This window comes from Megascapheus bottae, chromosome 2 (genome assembly GCF_031878675.1).
Source record: "Megascapheus bottae isolate mThoBot1 chromosome 2, mThoBot2.hap1, whole genome shotgun sequence".
Classification (NCBI taxonomy): Eukaryota; Metazoa; Chordata; class Mammalia; order Rodentia; family Geomyidae; genus Megascapheus; species Megascapheus bottae.
The window spans coordinates 49,453,030-49,469,611 of NC_143510.1; the positions used below are offsets into that span (position 1 = coordinate 49,453,030).

The window sequence follows — 16,582 nt, forward strand, 5'->3', positions numbered from 1 at the left end:
CCTGTATTCTAGTAGGTCTCGTGCACGGCCTGTTCAGTCCTGAGCACTGAGCCTCTCTTTCCAAGCCCCCTTGGACCCCACTATTCAGGCCCAACAGGAAGGGTCCCGGGGACTCATCAACTCAGGAATGTGAGAGCTTCCTGGATGTCTCACTACTGCCTGCAATTATAGGCTAAATTATACCTTGTTTTTACCCCAGGGCTGACTTTTAACTTCTCTCCTGTTATTTCTCCACCCTGGTCTGCAAGTTTGAAACTGTCAGGGAACAATTGGGTCCCTTTTGCTGGGGGAGGCAGAGAAGGGCTGGCCTGCCTCCTCTCTGTCAGTGTCCCATGTCCCAGATACAGTCTGGCTTTGGAAAGGGATGGGAGGGGATGGCACCACCCTACATGACACACAAGGGACAAAGGAGGCTGGATAGGGATTCTGCCCAGGGGCTAGAGCTTTTCAAACAAGATGTTCTAAGGAGAGTAAGAGGAAGTGAGAGAAGAAAAGTCTTTTAATCGCTCACTACCCACCCCCCCAACACCTCCCTCTTGGCTCCAAGAGAAATGGGCAACAGCTGATGTTCCCTGAGGATCATTTGTGGGGAATCTGGCAGTAGGCAGCATGACAGAGATGAGCCAAACCTATCATCATCATCGTCATCGTCATCATCGTCATCATCATCATCATCATCATCATCATCACCACCACACGAAAGGGCTGGATGCCAAACACATTACACATGCATTTATTCCAGGGAGGGAATAGAGGAGCATACACTCTAGCAGGCAGTTTATAAGCAGCATGAGACAGACAGGGGCAGCCTGGCAGTAAGATGGCCTGGGAGACACAGATCTCCACCCCTACCCCCATCTCTCATCGTGCATCAGAAGGAAGGGAGGGAGGGAGGGAGGAAGGAAGGTGGGGCTGAAAGATATTTGCAGACCACCTGGACCTGGTGGATCCACTCAACTGGCTGTGAATCCTGGAGGAAAAGATGCTTTGGAGAGGTGCCAGGAGCAGCTGGGGATTTGTCAGGAGAGTGGAGGAATGAAGTACAGCCAGGATGCCAGACTCGCTGGCAGCAGAGGTGGACAAAGAGAAAGGCCCAGGTGTCCAGGTATAAGTATCAACAGGCTTCAGGGAATGGGTTGGGGGAGTCCGCTGGCTGCCAAGGCTTAGTGCTTGTAGGTCTTCCTGGATGTGGTGGATACAAACTTGAGGCTGGAGCTACTGCCCCCTAAGCCCCGGCTGCTACTGGCAGTGAAGCCAGAGCCCCCCAGGCCTGAGCCCAGGCTATGCCCACCACTGGTGGTAAAGGAGTAGCTGCTGCCCCCATTGAGACCCAGATTTCCACTTCCAATGCCGCTGCCACCACCATAGCCACTGGACACGGTATTGGTGACCACAGCTGTGGGAAAAAGGAAATGTCAGAGTCACAGGTTGGAGAGAAGACACGATTCTATGCCTCCACTTGTAACACCAGCATCTTCCCAGGAGGAAGGGCCTTTGCCTCTCTTTTGCTAATTCAGTGACTTCTCTTTTCTTTCCAGAACCCTCTGGAGACTTCTCCAAGAAGCTGTTTCTCTCTGACCCTGCCACAGTCTCCCTGCTGCTTTGTCTGATTTCCTTCCTCCTCCTCTTTCACTTTCTCTCACTCTTTGGGCCTGAATCTGGACTCTCCCTTCTGGGCTAGACACATATGTCTTTCCATTGGTATGCTCCAGTATCAGCACTCTGAATTCTGGAGGAAGGAGGGCTGAAATACTATTTATACACCAAAAATAAATCTCAGTCCCCTTCTCCTACCAACCTCCTTCCAACTTACAATCTTCTTAAATAGTCCAAACTTTGTGCTTTGTGGAAAAAGGACAAATGAAAGATGGTCTCTGTTATGAACTATGCTCTCTAAAAAGCCATGTTTAAAACCTAACCACAAATACCTGTGTCCACAGTCCTTGGAAAGAGAATCTTTGTGGATGCAATTTTTTTTTTAAAAAAAAGGCTTTAAGGTGAGCCCTAATATTGATTAGATCCTTAGAAAAAGTGGGCAAAGCATAGTCAGAGACAAGGTCACAGGTCCACAGAGACAGAGACTGGAGGAAGGCAGCTGCAAGCTAAGAAAGATACAGAAGCTATGGAGAGGCCAAGAAGTGTCTCTCTTGTAAGTTTCAGAGGGAGCAGAACCTGTTGTCACCTTGTCTGTAGCTTCCATCAAGTCTACCCTAGGAAGTTAATTTAGACCTCCAGGTATCCTCAAATTTTTTTTTAAAATGCCTCAATTTGCTTCTCAAATTGGCTCTGGGGTTTCTATAACACTAGACAAGATCACAGAGATTTAGGATTCCCTGTGGCTCTGAGAGTTCTGCCCTCTAAAACTATTGGCTAGAATAATTACTTGTTCTGTGAACCTCCCAATAAGAAAAGCAAGCTCATTTGCATAGTAAAAGTTGTTAAGGTCTTTTCTATTGGCCTTACCTTGCCAGAACTGAGATTTAAGTGCCATCTACTGATCTGACCAGCCTGGTATGGCAAAGCACAGCAAGGCTAGTAACACCCCTTCTGCTCTGCACTGTCCTGTCTGCCTTGACAACCCCTGGCAGCTTCTTGATGCAGTTCTCTGAAGAGCTGAGCCATGTGGCTCTTCTCACATTGTTAGAAGCGAAAGGAGGCGGCTCTTTTTCCACATCCCAAGATCTAGTGTGGTGAATGCTCTCTCCAAAGCCCCAAGGCAGGTCCCTGGCGTTTATAAGTCCTGTCTATGTCAAGTGCTCATCTCTGAGGTGTCTGGGCTAGCCTCTCACTCCAGCCAAACAGCAAGACATTGTGGGATCCTGGGAGGTACGACATGTGGCTAAGACTTCCTAAGCCTCTGCAGAACAATTTCAGCCAACATCTTCTTTCTAAGGCATAGCATGACACTCTCACTCCCAGAGACAAAGAATTGTGACATTAAAGTCTGTCATCAAATACAGCTTTCTTTGACTCAAAGCCTCCAGTCTTCTTAAAATGAACCCTGTCTGTGCCTGTAGAATTCCCTCTAATGCCTTCCCTGGGGCAAGCCCACTCTCTCTCCCTCCAGCCTCACACCGTCCAAATGACACAAGAGTGGGTCATACTCACAGATGTTAACTGGAGATACTCCCTCTCCACTCAGCCTGTAGTAGGAGAGGAAGAAAGGTTACTGTTGTGGCCAGTAGCTTGTGGACATTGGCAATGACATCTGTGTGTGTGTGTGTGTGTGTGCCTGTGTGTGTAGGTGTGTGTGTGTGTGTGCCTGTGTGTGCATGTGTGTGTAGGTGTGTGTGTGTATGTGTATGTGTGCCTGTGTGTGTGTAGGTGTGTGTGTGTGTGCCTGTGTGTGCATGTGTGTGTAGGTGTGTGTGTGTATGTGTATGTGTGCCTGTGTGTGTGTAGGTGTGTGTGTGTGTGCCTGTGTGTGCATGTGTGTGTAGGTGTGTGTGTGTGTATGTGTATGTGTGCCTGTGTGTGTGTGTAGGTGTGTGTGCCTGTGTGTGTAGGTGTGTGTGTGTGTGCCTGTGTGTACCTGTGGTGTGTGTGTGTGTGTGTGTGTGTGTGTACATGCACATGTGCTCACCAGTACTAGTTCTCACCAGTACACCTAGATACTGTCGTTTAGGCTTTACACTCAAAACTGGCATTTTGCCATTTGAGCCACAGCTCTGCTTCCTGGTTTTGTTTGATTTGGGGGAGGTAGGGTGAATGGTTAATTAGAGAGAAGAGTTTCATGGGCTTTCTTGCCTGGACTGGCTTCACACTATGATTTTCAGATCTCAGCCTCCTGAATACTGAGGATAATAGGCACAAGCCACAAGTACAGTGATTTTTTTTTTACAATGGTTTTCAATGCACTGAAAAACCCTTGGTTGTTTCTGTAGCAGGTGTAATGATGAAATCGTTTTCAATGACGAAAATCCTAGTAGTTTCAGTAATAATAATAATCTAGCGAATGGAATAATCTGTAGTTTGTGATCCATAGAAGTAAAAACCTATAATCTCAGGCACACATTTTTTGTTTAAACTAGACAACTTAAGGAAAAGAAAGCGAATCACCGACTGGTGTCTACTGGAAAGGCAAGGCTTGTTCTTTAACAAGATTTCTCTCTGCACAAGGCACTCTTGTCATGTTATTACAGGTGTGGACAGAAGTCTGTCTCATAAAAATAACAATAGCAACAATCAGCCTATTATTGTCCTAGCAACTGGCATTCATTCTTAAACATACACTTAGAACAAGAGCTAACATTATTTGAGAACCTGTTACCTACATTATATCACTTAGTTCTCTCACAACCCTATTAGGTAGGTATTATTATCTCAATTTTACAGTGGGGAAATTGACGCTCAGCGAGGCTAATTAACTGGCTCATAGTCATATAGCTGTGTTGTCTTTGGCCACTAACATTTTTTTGAACAGTTGTTGCATACCGTGCATTATTTTAAGAGCTTCGTGTATAGTTCCCCATTTAAGCCCTTTTAATAGCACATAAAGTGGGACTATCATTATCTCCATTTTATAGCTTTGAACACCAAGATACAAAGAGGGTAAGGAATCTGCCTTCAGTTACACAGCTGGTAACTGGCAGAACACCAGGCTCACACAGACTTCCCTGCCTGAGCTAGCTTTGAACCTCGATCTGATCTTCAACTCTCAGCTTCCTGAGTAGCTAGGATTATAGGCATGAGTCACCAAGCACTCATCCTTAAGCCATGTTTTGAGATTTCCCTTATAACCAATTTCCTTTCTTGAGAGAATGTGATTACTTAGATCTGCTCAGATCTTGAATTTCTATGAGGTACTAGACAATTGCACTTGAAATGGTTTGCTAGGCTGGAAGGAGATGGCATCTGTACTTTTTGTCACAACCACGGACGCCTGTGGTTTGCTTCTTTGTCCAGTGGAGAAGGAGCGGCAGAAACATTCACCATTATAATACCCAGGCATCTGAGGTCGTCTCAGCCAGAGAATGAGCTGGAGTATCCCTCTCCTCACCTGCATTCCTCTCCCTCCAGCAGCTTGCGGTAGGTGGCGATCTCCACATCCAGGGCCAGCTTGACATTCATCAGCTCCTGGTACTCTCGAAGCAGCCGAGCCATATCCTGCTTGGCCTTCTGCAGGGCCTCCTCCAGGTCCACCAGCTTGGCCCGAGCATCCTTGAGGGCCAGCTCCCCACGCTGCTCAGCATCGGCAATGGCCGTCTGCAGGCTGGCACACTGAAAAGGGCAGGAGGATGCCGTCAGCCCACTGGGCAGTCCCTGGAAGTGGGGTGCTCCCCTGGAGTCCTCTGAGATAGCAGGTGACCCCAAAGAAGCGAGTGATTGTTGGAGGAGCTCTTGGCCTCGCCAGCACAGTACCTGCTTCTTGACGCTGTCAATCTCGGCTCTCAGCCTCTGGATCATCCGGTTCATCTCAGAGATCTCTTGTTTGGTGTTTCGAAGATCATCGCCATGTCTGCCTGCTGTGACCTGCAGTTCCTCATACTGACAGGGCCAGAGCAGACTCAGTTACCTACTTACACATGTGGCTTGGGCATATTCTGGTGGCACAAGCTGACAACTCATTCACTGGTCAGTCTCGGTCTTAAAAACTTAAAATTAAGTAGGTGTAAAGAAATGTCGATTGATACATAGATTATTCATGAAAATTCTGTAACTTTAAGCAAATACAAGATTAATAAGGTAGAGCCAGGTGCCTGTAGCTCACAACAGTGATTCTAGCTAGGCAGGAGGCTGAGATCTGAAGATTGCAGTTCAGAGCCAGCCTGAGCAGGAAAAGTCCACAAGACTATTATTTACAATTAACCACTAAATGGAAGCTAGAAATGGAGGGGTAGCTCTGGTAGTGTTCCAGTCTTAAGTGGAAAAGCTAAGGGACAGCACTGAGGCCCTGAGTTCAAGCCTCAGTACTGATACAAACAAACAATCCAAAGTGAGAACCTGAGATGCTAAGTTCATGCCCTCATAAGACAACAACAAAAGAAATATGGTAAACACTGTTGAGAGTATTTTCACCTGCATTAATCACTGTAAATTAACTATTAGCAAATGCAAGAATTTCATTTTGAAATTTTTTTCTCCCATGGTTAGCTAACACACAAATAATAGTAATCAATTCTACTAACCTAAAGAAAGTGATGCATGGTTAAAAATAATCACCCTGCATTTCCAAAACAACTAGTATATTATTTGTGATTTAGGTCAACTAATATTTATTAAGTAGCTCCTATTTTTTAGGTTCATAAACAAATTTTGTTACCATACAGATTTTGCAAAGCCAAGCTGGGCGCCAGTAGCTCACATCTGCAAACTTAGCTACTCAGGAGGCTGAGATCTGAGGATTGTGGTTCAAAACCAGTCCGAGCATGAAAGTCTGTGAGACTCTTATCTCCAATTAAACTGCCAAAAACCTGAAGTGGCACCATTATCCTTGAGCTGAAGAGCTCAGGGACAATTCCCAGGCCCAGAGTTCAAGCCCCACAACCAACCAACCAAAAAAAAAAAAAAAGAATTTGCAAAGTTATCTTGGAAGATAAATAAACCAAGAGCCAGATGAGTAAGAACTTGCCCAACATTACTAACAAAAATGCATGTTTAGTCATATTGACTGTATTCTGGTGGGACTTTCTGAGCACAGGAGCTTGTAGGGCAGAGAGGCAGCAAGAGCAGGGCTTGCAGATTATTGGAGGAGAGAGGCATCAATCAAACCAACATATTACTGAATTTGTAGTTCCAAATGAAGATGAGGAAAGAAACAGGTTCCTTGAGAGTGTCAAAAAGGAGCTTGCCTTAGATCTGAAGTGTAAAGGGTTGGTAAGGAAGTTTTTCCAGGTATGCAGGTACTCAGTTGTGGCCTAAAGATTACTAAGAAGGGGTTGAAGTAGCTAAATTGGGGAGAACATTCCAGATAGAGGAAAGAGCCTGCAAGAAGAACTGAAAGGTCTTCTGATCACCTGTGCCTATGAATTTTGGTAGGCCTGCAGACACTAGCGCTGAGAACTGAGGAGGAGCTGTTAGAGGAACAGATTGGATGGGGGCACTGGAACAATTTTGACCTTTCCTAAGAATCCTTGTCTCAGTGACTCTCGGTCTTAGGCTGAGCATCCAAACACAGTGATTTAGGAGGGATCGTCACACTGTCTCTTCTAGCAGATGGGAAAGGAAGAGACCTTTCCAGACAGAAGGAGAAACCTTGTTTGAGCTGAGGTCTGTCCATCAGAAGTGCGAACCACTCAGCTCCTTCCATTCCCAGACACAATTAGAAGAAGAAGCAGACCAGCAATATAGAGAATTATTGGCTATGATTTCAACTACTTCACTTTGGAGCTAAGTGCATCCCACCTCTGCTTTTGGTCAAGGAATTACACAGTAGACCCTTGGCCTCTTCTCCTGTCTTTCTCTCACACTGATTAGCAGAGGGGATAAAGGAAGTATACAGACAAGGGCAAGGGGTTTAAGGCCAGCATGTGAATGAGTGGTGGTTTCCTGTAAGGGCTTGGTTTTGGCAAGAAGCCCATCTCATGGGTTCACTACACCCTGCTGAAGCCAAACCTCCAAAGCAAACCTTCTCTGTGGTAGTCTCAGCATCCTTCTTCAAGTATATTCTGCATACTCTGCTCTTCCAGAGTATGCATTCCCGCCTTCTAGCTGCTTGGCCTTAATCAGTCTGCCCTCCTTACATTTTTTTTTCCTTTGTCCTGGTACAAGGACTTGTAAACAGAGCCTGGTTTCTCTCTCTTGACTTTTCTACTCAAGACTAGTACTCTATTTGAGGCACAACTCCACTTACGGTGGTTAAGTGGAGATAAGAGTCCCATGGACTTTCCTGTCCAGGCTGGCTTTGAACTGTGATAAGGATAAGCTACCAGCACTCAGACCCTCCTTCCAATCTTTGTCCTTCATTATTTTCTTACTGCTCTACAGACCTGGAACTAAAGTTCCTTGAAGCCTTGTGTTAATCTCATTTTTATTTTCCCTTTGGCAATTGTCCATCTACTAAGCTGCAGGGTGTCATTTACTTAGTGCTTCCACAGCACACTGTCTTAGACACGCTAAGCTGGGGCTTGAGGGGCCTGAGAGCCAGAGACAATTTCCTGAAACTTTGTCACACCAAACTATCTGGGTTCTGGGGATCCAAAGCAGGACAGCCCTGGCTGTTCCAGACCTTGGGCTCTCTACTGACAGTCATTCATATATAACCCTGCAACCCTGCCAGGCAGACAGTAGGGACTTAGTAGATATGCATAGACCTGAGTAGTCTCTCAAGATCTGATGGCCGTTTTCTAGTTGTTTCAGAGTCTTTCCAAGCCTACTCAGACCAAGGCTGTCCTTCTGTACTCAGAATCGTCTCTGGCAACATATTGGTTTGTATGCTTGAGTTTTCACATGCATTTCAAGTTAGCTTTTCGGAACAGCAGTTCCTGGCTGGCAAGCTGAAAGCCACAGGCAAAGCACTCCACTTCCTGAGAGAGCTGATGATGTGGGGCCAGGACCTGTCACAGGGCAGACCCGCTCACCTTGGTCTGGTACCAGGACTCAGCTTCGGCCCGGCTGCGGTTGGCGATGTCTTCGTACTGAGCCTTGACCTCGGCGATGATGCTGTCCAGATCCAGGCTGCGGTTGTTGTCCATAGAGAGAACCACAGATGTGTCACTCACCTGATTCTGCATCTGGGACAGCTCCTGTAAGGACATCAAGGTGTCACACAGCGCAGAAAAGAAGGGACTGTGAATTCCTATGGTGGCTAAGGGCCTAGCTTAGGAACCCTCTTCTTGATATCCCTGGTAGAAGTTATTCCATCGGTCCACCAGACACTGCCAGCCAAGCAGGGGCTCCTGTCCCATTCTGAGAAGTGTCTGAGCCACTGATAGATGTGGTGGGAATATTCTCCAGGGTCGCTCCTCAAAATTCCCTTTGGTGCAAGTGGGAAATCCTGATCCAGGCTACATAGGTTTGAATGTGAAGTTTGTTTGGGACTGGTGATGTTTAGGATTCTGTCACACACACACACACACACACACACACACACACACACAGCATAACCTCATCAGTCCCCTCCTCTCTCCCTTTTCACAGACCCAGGGCCTGTCACACACACACACACACACACACACACACACACACACACACACACACCCCTACATATAGCATGACCTCATCACTCCCCTCCTTTCTCCCTTTTCACAGACCCAGGGCCCTGCCTTCCATGGAACAGGGCCTGGAATGAACTACCTTTGGAAAGCAAAATGCCCTCATCCCCACACAGCTGAGAGACAGCTCTGAACTTGCCTGGAAGAAGGGACCTGGTGATTCTTTTTTTTTTTTTTTAATGTGGGCATCAACAAGTAATGAATTTTATAATGGAAGTGGGACCTGGTGATTCTTAAGTCTGAGAATGATAGCCCCAGTGACATAACGTGTGAGAATAAACATTCCCTTCTTGCTAGGACTGTCCTGCTGTGGAGCCCAGAGCCTGGATAGTTCGGTGTGACAAAGTTACAGGAAGTTCTCTCTGGTTCTCAGGCCCCCTCAGACCTCTCAGCTTGGGGTGTCTAGGACAAGGTGTGGAGTGAAAGCACTAAGTAAATGATACCCTGAAGCTTCCTTTGCTTCTATACTCTAGACCTAGGGGTTGGGGGAATGCTTGTAGACTCTTACTGCTTCAAAGACCATCCGGAGGAAGTTGAGCTGGTCCGTGAGGGAGTCAACTTTGGCTTCTAGTTCCACCTTATTCATGTAGGCACCATCCACATCCTGAAACCAAAACCCAAGAGGCTCCTCTGAGATCTCAGCACTGAGAAGGAAGGACAAAGAAGCTGACAAGCATCCTGCATGAGCCCTCCCAGGTTGGATTCTAGCTTGGGTTTGGAGTCAGGGGATCACAGAGGTGGGGCTGGAGCTCTCTGGGCTGACAGACACCTGAGTGGCACCTTCAACCAGAGGGAGATTTTTCACAGCTATGCGCCTTCTAGTCTCAAGGCTGATGCGGCATTGCTTGGGTATCCCAGGCTCACATTCCACAAAGACTCAAGTGTCAAATCTCCTTCCAGAAATGTTTCTGCTCATTTAGAGTGATTGTTGTCCTTAATGTTATCTCTCAGCTCTTTTGCTGTCCCTTGGGTATCTCATATTGTTACAGTATTTCACCTTGTTATCTGATATCTTGTATATATGTTTATTTGGTTATTTGAAATAGGATAGGGAAGGGGGGAAACAAGATGAGGAGCGGGGCTGGGGGGAAGGAAATGGGGACCAAGACATGAGAAAGGGTATCAATGTTTGTGAAGTAATGCACCTTTATCTGGTGAATATAATGTAACCCTTCTATTAATTATGATAAAAATAGATGAAAAGAGAAATGTTTCTGCTCATTTAAAAAATAGCTGGGCACTGGTGGCTCATGCTTATAATCCTAGCTATTTAGGAGGCTGACATCTGAGAATCATGGTTTAAAAGCCAGCTCAGGAAGGAAAGTGAGAGAGATTCTTATCTCCGTTAATCACCAGAAAACTGGAAGTGGCTCAACATGGTACAGCATTAGCCTTGAGCAAAAGAGCTCCAGGACAGTACCCAGGCTCTGAGTTCAAGCTCCAAGACCAACCAAAAAGTAAAAAATAAAATGAAAATTTAAAAATGCATGACAACATTCCTCTTAAAGTAAAGTAAAACTTATTTTAATCAAGTTAGCATCATCCTACTACTTTATTCCTCATGTCAACTTTGGCCAATCAGTTCCTAGATTGCCAGTTACTGTTTGGTACAAGTGTACTATCAGGAAAAAAAGGCACTAAGGTATAACCAGACACATCTATAAGCATATGTGTCATACATCTTAAATGAATTGTAGATCCATGCAATTAGAATGGAAAGCATTTCTACCACTCCAAGCACTTTGCTCAGGCGGTTCCTTCAGAGACAATTTCTCTTGTTCCCTTCTCGTTCCCCCACCTCTCTTGGCAACCATGGACTGTTCTGTAAGAATCTAGGTTGTTGTTTTTTTTTAAAACTCACTTTCTTTTCAAAACTGCCGTATCTAATATAATCATACCTTATATAACTTTTATTCAGCATAATGCCTTTGAGATTCAGTCCTTTCAGTAGCAAATCGTCTTCTACGGCATTCTTTTTCATTAGTTAGTAGTATTCTACTGAGGGCACAAACTACTGACGTGGCTGCTTCTAGTTTTAGACAATTAGACAAAGAATTGCTATATTCATATTTATAGGTTTGTGGGTGAATATGGTTTCAAGCTCACCTTTTTTAGGGCCACAAATTCATTCTCAGCTGCTGTGCGCTTATTAATCTCATCTTCATACCTGTCAGGATGGAAGAGAGTGGGGGAGGGAGGCTGTTGAGCAAGGCTCCTATTTAACTCTTCCCTGGCCAGTGTAGCAAGAATGAAGAGACTTCAAATCCTTTCCACCTCTTCCACCACTGACCTATGTGTGACCTGGAATGATTCACTTAACCTCTATTTCTTCCTCTATAAAAAGGAGATAATTTCTTCTGCCAGTTTTTTTTTAACTTTTATAAGACTAGAAGGTAAGCATGGAACTTAATGAAGTGGAAATACATGCTTAGGCAATTTCTTTTCTTTATAGATGTGCAGTTCCAGTCATCAAAAAACTACAGCCTTCAGTTTCTGTGAACTGTGGAGCAACCTTCATTTGTTCAGTGCACTGGCAAGTACTGAGTACACTGGCAAGTACTGAGTACCCTGGCAAGTACTGAGCACACTGGAAAGTACTGAGGATTCTGAGATGTTATCTACACAGTGTGTGGTTTGTGACTAGGGGTGGATCCAGCTTAGAACAAGAGACTGTTAGCTAAAGAGCTAGGTAGGGCCTTCCCTTCTTACTGACTTCTTCTGCAGCCTGAATGATATACATTGAAGATAACTTCTGAAAGGAAGATCACCTTGCCATTGCCTTGTCCAAACTCTAATTCTTCTTTTTTCTTTATTTTATTTTTTTGTGCCAGTACTTCAGCTTGAACTCAGGGCCAGGGTTCTCTCCTTTAGATTTTTTTTTGCTCAAGGTTAATGCTCTACCACATGAAGCACAGTTCCACTGCTGGCTTTTGGGAGTTAAATGATACTGAGTCTTATGGACTTTTCTTGCCTGGGCTGGCTTGGAACCTTGGTCCCCACATCTCAGCCTCTTGAATAGTTAGGATTATAAGTGTGAGCTATTGGTACCTGGCCAAACCCCCATTTCTTTCTTGTGAACTCAATTCACTCTGCACAAATACCATCTTGGAAAGTCAAGCCATCTCAGTCCCTGAGCCAATGTCCAATGGAGATAAATAATATGAGCAAAGGATATTTCATAACACAAAGACTTTTAGAGTGAGTAGCAGGGTTTTCTTAGATGATGCTGGTATTCAATTAAAATATAGACAGATAAGACCAAACTGCCTCGAAGTGGAGCTGTGCCTCAAGTGGTACAGCACTAGCCTTGAGTGAAAAAAGCCAAGTGAGAGGGTGAGCCCTGAGTTCAAGCCCCAGCGTCAACACAAAAGAGAACAGTCTGCTGTCCCATATGAGATGGAGTCTCAGTCTTACTCCCTGGCTGTTGTCTTTACCTACTGAGATCACAATTCCAAAGCTCTCAGCTGACACTAGCCTTGCTCCTTAGCACCTCTCTGGCCCTCAGAGAACAGAGACCTGGGAGGCTGTGTCTGTCAGTAAGTCTGTCTCCCACTCACCTGACTTTGAAATCTTCTACGACTTCTTGCATGTTCCTCAGCTCAGCATCCAGCCTGCCCCTCTCCGTGGTGACACCATCCAGCTGCCGTCGGAGATCATTTATGTAAGCATCGAAGAGGGGCTCCAGGTTCTGCCTGATGGTCCTAGAGCCCTGCTCCTGCAGGAGGCTCCACTTGGTCTCTAGGACCTTGTTCTGCTGTTCCAGGAAGCGCACCTGGAGGGAAACAGAGGAAATGAAACTCAAGAAGCCGGAGATGTGCCCAGCTTTTTCACCCCATGCCTAAATGGCAACTATATAATTGACAATTCCAGCCACAAACAAACAACAAAAGACCAGTGACGAAAACTCATTGCATATAATCCCAGCTACTCAGGAAATTGAGAAGAGGAGGCTGAGATCTGGTTCAAAGCCAGTCCAGGCAGAAAAGATTGTGAGGCACATAGCACCAATTAATCACAAAAATGAAGAAAAAAAGGAAAAAGAAAAGCTGGTAATGGAACCATGGCTCAATCAGTAGAACACCAGCCTTGAGAAAAAAGCTAAGGAACACTGGTCAGGCCATGAGGTACAGGAAGGAAGGAAGGAAGGAAGGAAGGAGAAGGGGAAGGGGAAGAGAAGGAGATGTGGAGTGGAGGAGCTCATGCATCTTTCCCAAAATCACTCAAGCTTCCGGGGAAAGGCCAAGAGCCCCTATGAGGGAGCCCTGAGTACCTGGGGACACTGGCTGCTCTGGGTTAGGAAAGGTGATTCCATGGAACTCTCCTCTTGATATTAACACTAGCCCATGAGGACCTCAGAAAGGACAGGAAGGATTTCCACCAGGCCACCAGCCTGGCTTGAAAATAGCTTCACCCATGGCTGGAACTGGTTGTCCATGCCCATTCACCCCCTGGGGACCTGCATTCGTGGTACTGTTGTCCTCTCCAGGTTGGGCTTTCCTGGAGTCTATATACCCCGACACTGGACTGACTGGATGAGGGAGCCTACCCCACCTTGTCGATGAAGGAGGCAAACTTGTTGTTGAGGGTCTTGATCTGCTCACGCTCTTCTTTCCTCACTCTCTGGATGGTGGGGTCGATTTGTAGGTTGAGGGGTGTCAGGAGACTCTGGTTGACAATGACTTCTTGGATGCCTCCTGAGGGGCAGGCTGGAAAGCCTGAGCCCGCAAAGCCCCCACCAATGCCACCACCATAGCTAAATCCACTGCTGACTCCAAACCCACCACTAGCCCTGCCACCAAAGCCACTTCGGAAGCCACTGCCACCACATCCACCAACGGAGACTCTCTTGGTCCCTAGGTTGTACAAACTGCGGCTTCCAAAGCCAGCCCCAACACTACTGATCCTGCCTAGTCCCCCACCATTCCCTGAAGAGCGGGCCACGGAGACAGAGCTGAAGCGGGAGCGGCTGGCAGCTGGGGTGATGGCTGAGGTGGTGCTGAATCCCCGACGGCTGCCCGAGTGGAAGGTCATGGTGGATTGCCGGGACATAGTGGGCAAAGATGGCTAGCCAGATGAGCTCCTGAAGGGGATGGAGAAGCCAGGCAGCTGGGGAGCTGCAGGGGCTCCTGGGTTTTTATGGGCCTCCACAAGGGGCGGAGCATCACAGATGGAGGGGGCCCTGCTGATGGCATTCCGCAGGCATCCTCCACCCCCCTGAGCTCACACTCAGCGCCCCTGGGGAAATGGTAAAAAGAGCCACTGGTTGGTTCCCTTCTTTCCCTCCCCCACGTGGAAACTCCTTTCCAGTCACAACTTGATCAGCAGACCAGTGAGAAGCGACTTAATTGCTTTCAGTCATGTCCTAATCATGCATCTTCGAATGGACGCAAGAAACACTGCTTCATTTCTAAACCGCTTTCTTAGGCCCAGGACCAACTGCCTGCTGTCCAAACATCTTGTGTCAATACAAGCCGCAGACATCTACTGTTTCCTCTTCCCTGCGACTGCTTCCTGCGTCTGGTGATTTTCTCAGCAGTTAAGGTCCATGCCCTCCCCACTCTTGGCGGTGAGGTTGGTCTTCCAGATCTTGAAAATCCTGTTTCACATGCTTCATCCACTCAGACTGGTCCTCCAAAGCTTCCATATCTGTTGGGGAGGCCACGCATGCTTTTCTTGTTTGGGGGGAGGGGGTGGAACACATGTGTCTATATGTTTGTGGTATTCATGCGTGTGCACTTCAATATGTGACTTTTCAGCCAGACTTCTATCTTCTGTGATCAGAAGCTGTGAGAGTAGAAAGATTATGAGTATGAATCCCAGCCCCATCAATGAGTAACTGGAGGACCTACGAGTGCCATGTGACTTTACTGACCCTCAGTGTGTGTGCATCTATAAAACAGACGTTGTGATGAGTGCTCATGGTGCAAACTACTTTTGCAATGCCCTTGACCAGGCAAGTGTGAAGCAAACGTGCACTGAGTCTTCTCTTTTGCCAGTATTGACAAGCAAGTTTCGAGCGAGAGGTGTGGCTCAAGTTTTGCAGCGCCTGCTTAGGAATCACAAGGTCTAGAGTGCAAACTTTAGGGTCACCCCTTTCTCCTCAAAAACAAACACAAAGTAAATAAGTATTAACAAAAAGTTGGCTCATCCTGCAATGAGTCCCATGCTGATTTGAAACAAATGCAAAACACAGGCTTTGTATCGGGAAGACATGTGAGAAGGATCTTTGATGGCTGTTGAATAAGATGGTATACAATAAAGTGTCACAGATCATTGTCCAGCTACTGCTGTGGCTGCCTTCTTCCTCACTGTCTGCCCACTGTGGAGGACTGGGACCTCCAATTCTTCTTTTCCTGATCAAGATAACTCCACTGTGGCATCCTGCGGATGCTCTGTCTCTACAGCCTTCTTCATGGTCCCTCCTTCCCTCTGGCTCTTCCTCTTCCCTTCTTCCCTCTCTCTCTTCATTCCTTTGCCTTTTTTCTTTTGTTTCTTTGGACAGGGTCTTACTATTTAGCCTGCACTGGTCCCTGCCTCGGCCTCTGGAGTGCTGGAATTCCAGGCATGCGCTATCATGCTCCATGGTCCCCACTAGTATACAGATGGACAGGGTGTCCACAGGGCCTCCACCTCTCTCCTTTTATTTTCTTTCTCTCCTCTCTCCTTGTCTCTACCATGGATGATCAGACAGAGAAATGGTTAGATCTCTGGATCTTGTGGGCTTTTGCTTTTTACTGTGGTTCTGAAGGATGGTAGAGTAATAGACAAGATGACAGGTAATCAGTCTCCATTGCAGAGATGGGGAAACAAGATAAAAATGATTAATTTGGAGATGGTCAACACACTCACAGGTGAGAAGCAGAGCTGAGTGCCATGTTCCTTCCCTACAAGTGTCCTTTGGGAGGCACACGGTTAAATGACAGCTGGACAGTTCTCTCACCTGCCTGGAATGGAAAAGTGGCACTTGCAACAATAGCCCTGAGCCCCTCTGGGCTATCTCTGACCCTGAGGCCCTGGCCAGAGGCTGAGCCTCTCCTTTGGCTGTAGTTATCTGAGAGAGTGTCATTTGCACAGGGAATCTGTGAATCACAGCTTTTGTTGACATAGGCCAAGAAGAGCCCAGGCGTCTCTCCTTAGGGTGCCAGGGCAGTCAGGCCCAGCCAGGGTGGTGCATGCATGTCTTCTCAAGTGGAAAGAATAAACATCTTTGTACTCTGGACTCTTTATTACATGATAATCTGTCTCCCAGAAGAAGAGATGTTTGCTTGTTTCCTGAGCTTGCTGAGTAAACCCTGAAGAGCGTTCAGCAGAACAAAAGCTGGTGCTAGGCTGAACACAGAAGTAGCTCTTGGAACAGGCCCACAAGATAAGGCCAAGATGCCAATGCTGTCCCTCCCAGATGCCCAAGGCAAAGCCAGTTCCAGCCTGCT

At 46.6% G+C, this 16,582-nt stretch overlaps 1 protein-coding gene across 1 annotated transcript; it reads right to left on the minus strand.

Annotated features, from left to right (window-relative positions):
- Window positions 1-1,163: 1,163 nt before the first annotated feature.
- Window positions 1,164-14,201, minus strand: LOC150066877 (keratin, type II cytoskeletal 75). Its single transcript, XM_090326103.1, has 9 exons — window positions 13,704-14,201; window positions 12,710-12,924; window positions 11,259-11,319; window positions 9,661-9,756; window positions 8,520-8,684; window positions 5,362-5,487; window positions 5,000-5,220; window positions 3,109-3,143; window positions 1,164-1,396 (listed from the first exon to the last, which is right to left on the minus strand). The coding sequence occupies exons 1-9, from the start codon at window positions 14,199-14,201 to the stop codon at window positions 1,164-1,166; spliced, it is 1,650 nt and encodes a 549-aa protein (XP_090182229.1).
- Window positions 14,202-16,582: the final 2,381 nt, after the last annotated feature.